The sequence below is a fragment of the Anneissia japonica genome, unplaced genomic scaffold, assembly GCF_011630105.1.
Source record: "Anneissia japonica isolate Jap-2015-1 unplaced genomic scaffold, ASM1163010v1 scaffold1826_len1998817_cov189, whole genome shotgun sequence".
NCBI classification, from domain to species: domain Eukaryota; kingdom Metazoa; phylum Echinodermata; class Crinoidea; order Comatulida; family Comatulidae; genus Anneissia; species Anneissia japonica.
The window spans coordinates 1,127,618-1,138,733 of NW_022742159.1; the positions used below are offsets into that span (position 1 = coordinate 1,127,618).

Below are 11,116 nucleotides of genomic sequence, written 5' to 3' on the forward strand. Positions count from 1 at the left end.
TATATATATATATATTTGTTTACTTTTTTAGAGATCAGAAACAGCCGTAGGACTATTTCTGTCAGTTGTAATTTGTAAACACAAAATAATGATATTGTATTGGATTTTAAAAAAATCGATATTAAACAAATATCCATTATTATAAGCCATTAAACCAAGGTTATTGTAAGCATTCGTTGTGTTTGTCTTTTCGTCACGATGCTAAAGTCAAGGTGATGTTTCAATGAACACAATTCGTTGGTGAAGCATATACATTCTGGTTTTTCTTATTGATTTGTGTAGAATCGCCATTTATTATAACATCATCACCAATTCCTAATAGCTTTTAATTAAACAGTATTGCTTCGCTCAGCCTTTTTAGATTGTGCGTGTTATTTTGTTATCCTTATAAGTGAATTGGATGGCTTTTGCATAGATTTTTTTTAATTCTAAAATTTCGAGTGGGATTATATTCGTTTGCTATAGCATATTTTGCTCAATTTCAAACAGGATGTTGGATACATTCATCAAACATTTGTTTTCCATTTGAGGGAACAATCACAAATGACGCTCTCTTCGCTCACGGCCCCCCGCCCTCTCACTTATTGTAAATGAAAATAAAACTCAGGATATTCAGTACTTTTATGACTAGTTTATTTATGACAGTACACAAGCTTTCGTGCACACAGTGCACTTCTTCAGGTGAATGTGAAGTTAACATAAACTTGGTGGATAGACCTAAGCAAGTTAATTATACACCAAGTTTATGTTAACTTCACATTCACCTGAAGAAGTGCACTGTGTGCACAAAAGCTTGTGTACTGTCATAAATAAACTAGTCATAAAAGTACTGAATATCCTGAGTTTTATTTTCTATTATATATTAGACTAGTACGGCTTATCTATTTTTTATTTATTGTAAATGGTTAGTATGAAGCTCTGAATCCGCCCGCCCGCCCCTGGGACCCCAGCTGTGCCTTAGACGGATAAGCTCTGGATCCGCTCACACACACTGCACCGCTTTTCCGCTGAAAGAACAGTTTGGTATAATAATCAGGCCTAATTTTAAAATGTTTCAAATCTTTCTTCTAGACGAGTGCACAAACTCGCCCGATTGCGACGAGTACTTGACTTGGCCCGACGAATCGGTGTGTAGTGTGGAGTACTTCAATGAAGCGTGCGCCCTCAAGTGCCAGGCAGACTGTGGTTAGTATAAATAATCATGGAGGTATTCATGGTAGGCCCTATAATGACCTAAAATGATATGCAAATCAAGTTTACAATTTTTCTAGATAGAAATAGTTGTATACAACGGAAATCATATGTTTGTTTCAAAATAATCTCTATTTGAAATTTCAGAGAACGCCAAATAGGACTGCGACAACGACAAAAAATCGACATTCGAGTAGATACCTGTGACGTATATGTCTACATGAGAATTTAATGAGAATATACCATACTATGCTTTTCGTATTATACTATACTTATTTATAATATAAGCTACTATAATATTTTATACTATAGGCTACTAATACTATAGTACGGCATTGTATGCTATAGGTTAATATATACCGACTACTATAGATTCCAGGCATTTGATTAGTTAAATCTGGGCTGTAGTTCCAGCCATGTCCTCTAATGCCTACAATCTATGTAGTAGTATAGCCTATAAAATAAATGTTTATTGGGTTTTGATCGGGTCATAGTTCAAAATGTAGCCCTTTGTAGTCTGGAGACTGTACTGTACCTCGACCTCGTCTAGGGACAAAGTACAGCCTCGGATCACCTCGGGCTATATATTGAACTATGCCCCCTCAACCCAGTAAATATTCATATACTGTACTACATTATAGTATTGAATTATAATAGACCATAATATAATTGTATACTATATTACTTTTGTTTAGTTTATCATTCCTTTTTGTTGCACGGTGAAGTTATTGCACAGAAATGTAACATGAGCGTCGTTTCAGGCGCATTCGATCACGGCCAACTTTATGAAAATAGTAACTTAAGTATAATAATAACTTCAGTTAAAATAATATTGATAGCTATGCTATGCTGTTCCAGTTTCACAAAAAAAAGTAATTTCATAGTAGACCTACAAGTTGTCTCGACTTGAAACGGATTATTCTACACCATCATCAGGAAGATACTAAATAATGCTATAAAAACATAGCCAGATCTGGAAAAATTAATACCGTATCTTTGGTAGATTATAAACCTTCCAGTTTAGATAACTTACCATCGTTTCATGTTGTAAACTCTAATCTTATAGTTAAAGTATATACACAGTACTTTTAATATGAAAACAGGCATCAAATAATACAAAATACAAATATTAAAATTAATCAATTCATCATGAATAATTGAGCACTGATACAATTATAGAGAATGTCTTGACATACTGTACAAATAAAATGCAAACTGGTAAAACAGCGTTTTCGTTACAAATATTTTATTCATTTTTAGATCCTCAAACAAACATACACATTACTCATACTATTTTATTGGATCCAGATGTATATTCCCAGTGAACATGTTGATATCACCGATCTCAGATTTGCCTCCATTGTGAAACGTCTCCTCGAAGTTTAATGTTTTGTTGTTCTTCCAAATTTTTATATATTCTAATGTGTTCATTTTTTTTTGATGTTGTGACTGTTTTCTGCGAATATTGGCTAATGATGGCTTTCGAATCAATAAAATAAATTGAAATGACATATTTAGAATAAAAACGTGATAATCATGTTGAAGCTGAACACTCATTTATTTTAATGTTATGTTTTTAGTGTTGCAAACCTCTTAATAATGTCTTAGACTGATATCTAATTTACTATCAATTATACATTCTAATGATAATAGCAGACATAATAGCAGAAATAGGCCTATGTGTTTTATACAAACTAATAAAGTCTAGTAAGGAACAAAGTAGTAACCAATAGATTCATAAATAGACGGAACAGTAAAAATGATTTAGAAACACTTGTCTCCAAATATGGTCATGTTTAAGACTACCACATTTATAAATAAAATAAAGAGAATGTAATTGAACCAAAGAAAAGTGTACGAAAGTACAAGAAGGTCCGACATTCTGTATGCACACATGAAACGTTAAAGAAAGTACTGCCACAAATCCGAATAGAGTTTGCTAGAAACTCGTCTTTTGAAAGACACGCCCCTTCCATGGTAGTATAGGCCTACTATAGGATTGTGTTTCTCTTGCAGTTCTACACTCTTCAGCCAAAGTTAATGAGGAACCTCGACTTCACGACATCGGTATTTATGAACTATATTTGTCATAATATTTCCCTTTCATATTGGAAACAATTGCAAAATGATTGTTTCATATTCTATAAACTGAAGAGACGCCCTTAACAAGAACACTGTCCAATTAAAAAAAAAACGTCCTATAAAAGAAGTTACCAGTTTTTGGCGACAATAAAAATGTGTTGAACTTATATCAAAAGAGTTTAATATGACTGGATTAGAAAAACTACTTTTCGATCGATGTTAAATATAGCATGAAGTTCCTAACTATGAATTTATGCAAAGCAGACTGAGTAAAAATATCCAAAACGGACGACTCTTTAAGATCGGCGTAGTTGGACGAGCATAGCTGCGTGATTAGCACCGGCTTTCACATCTACTAAACACCGAATTACCCGTTTTGAAGAAATTTGTCGCCATCAATAGCGATTGAGAAATAGTGTAATTTGCGCTGTTTGAAGGCACCCGTTCTCAGCTATTAACATTGGTCATATACAAATGGTAATCTGCATCTGATATAACATGATCGACGGCAGCCCAGGCGTAATTAGAAAGGAAACCAATATATATTAAATAATAATAATAAAATAATAATAACATTTCATTATTATAAAATGTATTATTATTAGTATCAATATCATCCTCATTATTATAATAAAAAAATATTTAATTGAAATGAAATTTTGAACATAATAATAATTATTGTTATTATTATTATTATTATTATTATTATTTTATTACTCTTTATAATAATAATAGTAAAAATAATAATTTATTATTATTATTTATTATGATCAAGAGTAATTAAATAATAATAATAAAATAATAATAATAATGATTTACACAAATATACAAGATTAATGTACAATTAAATACAGAATTTAAACTTTTGTACAAAAACAACATTAAAAAAAAACAAGTCTACGTGTACTTAATGATATAATCAGGACATTTCTTAACTAAACAAAATTAAACCAACGGCGAATACAAAATTTGATTTGATCTTTTACTACTATTTATAATTGTTAACCACAATTAACATATTGTCAGTGTTTGGAAAAGCTTACAGTTATACGGTAATGTACTTTATAGCCGCCAGAGAGTATGTGGTCGGCGTACTCCAGTGAACCATAGCATAACAATAACAGACAGAAAACTAAAAAGAATGTACTGTTTAATGTCTTAATTGACCCTCCTTTTGATGTGGCTTACGTGTTAAATAACTTTAATACTAATTTAAAGCTGTGATATGTTGCCAATAACGACAGCATGATCTTACTGGGATGTACCATACAAATCTGCGAACATATGCCCATATGGTATGGTGGCTGTATCGACAATGATGAACACATCAGTGTCAAAGGTCAAACAATGTCGTGTTTAAATAGCATTCTAATGTAGAAACATGACTTGCTGCTAAGCGGAATAATGTAATGAATAAATATTAATTAAAACGTTAACACAAAATGAATAGAGAAAGAAGCAGGAATGACTTATGGGATGGATCACACCAAAGATACATTCACACTGGAGGTCAAAGTTTTTCACGGTTCAGCGCACACACAGTGGCTACAACCAGTTTAGCCGACTATTATATAACATTATTACAGTATTATTATGGTAACTATTAGTAAAGGCTTGCTTTATTGTGATCCCATGGCTTCTTCCTTTCTTTCTTTCTTTTTTTTTTTTTTTGCTCTTTGTACAATTGTTTCAATGAATTTATTATGTCCATTGTTGAAAAGGGTTATTGCGAATCTTTGCAAAAATAAAACCAAAACAAACCATTAAAGTAGAGGAATCTGAATATAGGCCTAGTTAGGCCTACCCCAATCGAAATTCGAGTTTCGTAACCCATAACGTTTACTGTCTATGCAGACGCCTTAACCAACTGGGCCATTGAGACTTTTGTTGGGAATTCAAATCCAATTCAAGCATCTAATTAACAGAAGAATATGCGAGTGTGAAAAAAAAAAGTTTCTCCAACCAGGATTCGAACCCTGGGCCTTCTGCTGTCTGCAGATTATATATAGGCCTACATCTCTGATTATTTCCCATCAGAGCCAAATTTATAAAAATGACTGATGAATGGATTTTTTTACGCATCCGAAGAATGACATTAATCATGTTGTTTATAGAAACGCACTGTTAGTCATCATTCTTATATATAATTGTCATTAGTTCCACCAAACAAAAAGGACATCATATCGTGAAAACGACTACGTCACTTCACTGACCCATTACCCTTACTCAATTTCTTTAATGTTTAACCATTAAAAACCAAATTTTGCGATTAAGGAAACGCAGCGACGTGGTTAGTCGATTTATCATAATGATATCATTTGGTCTGAAATTAAATGATGGATGTCGTAACATTTGATACATATAGCTGTCATACATAATATACAAACTCTAACATGTTTTGCATACGATTGACCATGTGGCTATATAAAGTGAAAACTATAAACCGAAGTCCATTTTACTGCTCATTGCGCACAGGCAAGGTATAACATCGTTCTAGAATGGCAACATCGGCGTGGATTATCGCTTTTCTGGCAATATGGTGTGTGCAGGTAAGTTGACTATTTTATTTAAGTTATTTGTTGAGAAAGATGGAAAACCTTTCCAAAAGATCTAGTAAGTTCAGCTCTGAATAAGAGAAGGATGTAAGACATTCAGTTTGCTAATTTACGAACATTTTGATGCAAGGATACCGAGCTCATTTATTTATTTATTTATTCAATAGGCCTATTTTTTACAATCATACCACCAGATTGCAGCAAGCCTGCTGAATTACATGGTAATGCAGATCAATTTAGTTAAAAACATCAAACAAGTAGAACCTATAAAAATATTATATATTTGCAAAAAAAATACAGTAAAAAATACTTACAAGTCAATATAAATTGAGTAAACTCAATTACATAAAAATACAATTATATTAAAAAGAATCAAAAACAAAATTGCAATATACAATTAGAAATAAGCATAAATTAGTTGGAGGGCGAAGCCAAGGAGAAACGAAGTTCCTATAGAAGATAATGAGAGCCCCAAACACCAAACATGAAAGATAAATAGGAAATGACAAAGCAAACAATCACACACAGTAAAGACAACCCACAAAATTAAATAGTTTGTAAATATGTAAAATTAACATTTTCTACTAGTACTGTAGTTCATTATTTATTATAATTATTTGTTTTTTATGACCGTATTCTTTGAACAACCTATTTATTATTATTATTATTATTATTATTATTATTATTATTATTATTATTATTATTATCTTATTTATAGGGCTGCAGTGGTCTCACCGACAAAGAGAAAAACAAAGTGCTAGAAGCACATAATAATTATCGGGGAAGCGTTAAGCCGCCAGCAGCCAACATGAGAAAACTTGTAAGTAAACGAATCTGCATGTAAATCTCTGTCCAGCTTATACCCATATATAGTCATGATGTGCCTATATATGGTCATGATGCTGTCTCTTATACACATCTAGATGTGTATAAGAGACAGCACACACAGTGGCAGAAAACCTTTCCAAAAGATCAAATAAGTTCAGCTCTGAATAAGAGAAGGATGTAAAACATCCAGTTTGCTAATTTACGAACATTTTGATGCAAGGATACCGAGCTCATTTATTTATTTATATTTATTCAATAGGCCTATTTTTTACAATCATACCACCAAATTGCAGCATGCCTGCTGAATTACATGGTAATGCAGATCAATTTAGTTAAAAACATCAAACAAGTAGAACCTATAAAAATATTATATATTTGCAAAAAAAAATCAGTAAAAAATACTTAAAAGTCAATATAAATTGAGAAAACTCAATTACAATACATAAAAATACATTTAAATTAAAAAAGAATCAAAAACAAAATTGCAATATATAACTAGAAATAAGCATAAATTAGTTGGAGGGCGAAGCCAAGGAGGAAAGAAGATTAAAGAATATATAGAAGATAATGACAGCCCCAAACACCAAACATGAAAGATAAATAGGAAATGACAAAGCAAACAATCACACACAGTAAAGACAACCCACAAAATTAAATAGTTTGTAAATATGTAAAATTAACATTTTCTACTAGTACTGTAGTTCATTATTTATTATAATTATTTGTTTTTTATGACCGTATTCTTTGAACAACCTATTTATTATTATTATTATTATTATTATTATTATTATTATTATTATTATTATTATTATCTTATTTATAGGGCTGCAGTGGTCTCACCGACAAAGAGAAAAACAAAGTGCTAGAAGCACATAATAATTATCGGGGAAGCGTTAAGCCGCCAGCAGCCAACATGAGAAAACTTGTAAGTAAACGAATCTGCATGTAAATCTCTGTCCAGCTTATACCCATATATAGTCATGATGTGCCTATATATGGTCATGATGTGATGTCATTATGACCATATTTAGGCATTTCACATTTTAAAGACTGGTTTCCATAAAATTGCTACACGTTATTTCGGTTCTTTTCGGCGACACTGTTGTCGGTCGAATCAGAGCATTCACGATTGCGTTGGGGACAGCTACGAAAAGCAACAATTGCTATAGTGACAGCGTAGCGATGCATGGAAATCAGGCTTGATGCGATATGAAACGCGGACAACAACAACGGATAAATATCACATTTTTCTTTGTTTAATTTTTTATTAAGATTGGAATATATATTCCTCTCTTAGAATTCCGATCCATAATAGATAAAAAAAAAACCATCGATTTTATTGTCAAAATAGGCCTAAGCCTCACACAGCTGCTGAAATTCTTTGTTGTAGGCCTATTGGTGCACTGTCGGGAGATTAACTACTAAATTTCCTATTATGTCTAATATGTTTCATGCTTTTTGATGTCATTGATGTTTAACGTTATTCGTAATTGTTTAATTTAATGGTTTTTGAAGCAATAAATTCAATTATATAATAATATTATAATATTTATAATAATAATAATAATAATAATAATAATAATATTTACTGTAGCAATAATTTATAATTATATAAAATCAAATAATAACAAATAATTGCTATAGTAATTATTTACAATTCTGTATCTTTCTATTGTTTTTTATTAAGTCAATTTTATGTAATGTTAATTTTCTATTAGGGCCTATGCTTATTGCTTTTTGATGTTTTTGATGTTAAACGTAATTCGTAATTCAGCCATTTTGACTGCCATGTTTTATGCTTTTTATGAATTTTTGAATTTTGAATAAAATACTATTATTTAATTAAATTTAGTTTAACTACTTATTCAATTTATCTTAAAGTCAGGCTCCGGAGAGAAAAAATTAATATGTTGTACAACTGATTTTTTTTAGACACAAAAAGAATATTTTACGAAAAACTCACGAGCGGGTAATACACATTTTTGAATATTTAATAACTAGGGGAAAAAAGTTGGAAAAATGGTGGGTAAGCCCCTTTTTACCCATTTTTTAAATATTTAAATATCTATATCTCTTAACCGGTGGTGAGTTATTCGTCAATGTTTTTTGTGTCTTAGGTAGGCCTAAATTAATTGTATTTATCATTTTTTCCTCCGGAGCTTGATTTTAACTACTGATTAAATTCATCTTAACTACCAATTAAATGCATCCATACCAATTAAATTACTTTAACCGTAATTTTGATTTTCGTATTAAAACCCTTAGATATGGTTATTTACTTGGTTTAGATTTTAAATTGTATCTAAATGCCTATTTTTACAACTTTTTTATTTAGTGTTTAGTGTTTTATTTTTATTAACATATATTTCAACTACGTTTTAATTTTATTCAGTGAATTTTCCTACCTTTTATAAACAAAATTTAAAATTTTTGCATATTTTTTATTAATTTCATTGTATAAATCAGATTAAACTCGGAGCTCCCCGACAGTAAACTTATTTTTACTTTTGAGCAATCCAGTCAAGTTTAAATGGTTCAAAATGTTTTTAACTGCTTGTTGTATTTCAATCTTGTAAACATGTCATTGTATTCCAAATATTTTTATCGACGAAATAAATTATATTTTTTTATATAAGTTTTCAGTATAGTTACTAAAAGGAACAGTAAAACAAAATTTTGTCTGTCCGAAGAACACTAACTCTTCGACGTTGATGATTTATGTTAGGAATGGGATGAGGAAGCCGAAGGTATTGCCCAGGAGTGGGCTGATGCTTGTACGGCAAAGAGGAAAGGAGATCCACAGGGACATCGATCAAGCACCAAACTCGGCGAACTTGGAATGGGTGAGAATCTCGCATTTAGCACTGATCCATTCGTTGGTAAAAAACTGCTCTCCGGCGTCCAAGGTTGGTACGATGAAGTTAATTTCTACACGTACGCGAGTGGCGCTTGTCAACCAGGCAAGATGTGCGGTCATTATACACAGGTACGTTATGGATCTTTCCGCTATGCTGCGCCCCTTGTTTATTAATTATTAAGCGAAAATAACTGCTGTGAACCTGCCAGTGGGCAGAAAACATATGGTGATATTGATGATGATGATGTTGTTGTTGTTGTTGGTGGTGATGATGATGATGATGATGATGTAAATCGTACGTAGACATATGCGCTTGTGGAACGCGTACGACAATAGGGAACACGTTAACGAATACGGTTACATCATCATTGTTTTAGACAGCCCTACTCCTACATTAGCCTATCTGCCACAATGTAGTCGATTCATGCCTTATTATACATGAATCAAGGATTATAATGATAATGACGTATTCTTTAACGTTTCTGTACTGCGTTTATGTGACATGCGCGTATTCTTAGACATATTCTTATTGGTTGTTAAATTTGAATTACTACAAATTTACACTTAATTTATTTATTCCAACCGCCACCACCACGAATTTCAAATATTTTGAAGCATAAGGTGACAACAATGCTACAATTTCTAGAAAGCAATAGTAAAATAGCACCTTAGGCCTATTATGACGTTTGGTGTAAATATATAATCAGGCCTGTAGCCAGGTCATTTCAAGGGGGGGTTCTCTGGGCGTGGGTCCAGGGGCCTGCCTAAGGGCCACGGTGGCAGTTTTTGTGTTTAATGGGTCTATATAATGTTTTAAAAGCAGTTATGTTTTAAAAAAGATCTATGTAATAAAAATGTGGTAATATAATAAAATTAGAAAATATTTTCTGAGAATTGGCATGTTTAAATAACACCGAAAGATATATATATATATATATATCAACGAGGAGCGAGCCTAGCTAGTCAACATCTAGGCTAGGCTAATTGATTTTGAAATCAATGACCCACCTTAAAGGACTATCTGTCGTTTTCTTCTTTGCAACAGCGGACGAAAAAAAGTCAGTTATTTCTAGGATGTTTCATGATTCTTTATCACTAAAAATTAACAAACACTCGTTTTGACGCACTCCGTTCTGTAGTGTGTGTCTGCTGTTGAAAACAAAATTCCTAGCCTAATTTTGTGACTGGATATATGATGACTGAGATGGACCATGTTGATTTATTAATAATATTTTGTTTGGGATGGGAAAAAAGGAGAGTCAATAACCCCAAAATGCTCCATCAGCACATACGGTAGTTCAGTATGCGCTATGGAGAGTATGGCTATGGAATTTACTAACCACACAATCCACAATCAGGTGATTAAGTCGCAAAACTTTACCTACATTTGGTAAACTAAGTCGCAAAACTTTAGCTTCGTTCAGGGACGTATCCAGGGGGGTGGGGGAGCCGTGGGAGCCGCGGCTCCCCCCCCACCTTTGTACACAGTGTTAAAATTTTAAAGCTTGTTCTTGAGCCAATACAAATTCTTTCCTGGGATCACTCAAAATGAATACTTCTAAAACATGTAAATATGCATCAGTATACGTTATACATAGGCCTA

At 32.2% G+C, this 11,116-nt stretch overlaps 1 protein-coding gene and 1 long non-coding RNA gene across 4 annotated transcripts in view; both read left to right on the forward strand.

Moving 5' to 3' along the window:
- Positions 1-1,039: 1,039 nt before the first annotated feature.
- On the forward strand, positions 1,040-2,418 carry LOC117118983. Its single transcript, XR_004447120.1, has 2 exons — positions 1,040-1,185; positions 1,339-2,418. It is a non-coding gene; the product is annotated as an uncharacterized LOC117118983 (long non-coding RNA).
- A 3,249-nt stretch (positions 2,419-5,667) lies between these two features.
- LOC117118963 (cysteine-rich venom protein TEL1-like) overlaps positions 5,668-11,116 on the forward strand; it is a 12,559-nt gene continuing 7,110 nt past the window's right edge. For 2 of the 3 annotated variants that reach the window (XM_033263707.1, XM_033263708.1), the window contains exons 1-3: positions 5,668-5,822; positions 6,547-6,648; positions 9,382-9,642. In XM_033263707.1, the coding sequence (XP_033119598.1) occupies positions 5,772-5,822; positions 6,547-6,648; positions 9,382-9,642 (414 nt within the window). In that variant the 5' untranslated portion in view covers positions 5,668-5,771. Of the gene's footprint in view, positions 5,823-6,546; positions 6,649-7,464; positions 7,582-9,381; positions 9,643-11,116 lie in introns of those variants that run through there. The other variant, XM_033263709.1, reaches the window with a different exon arrangement.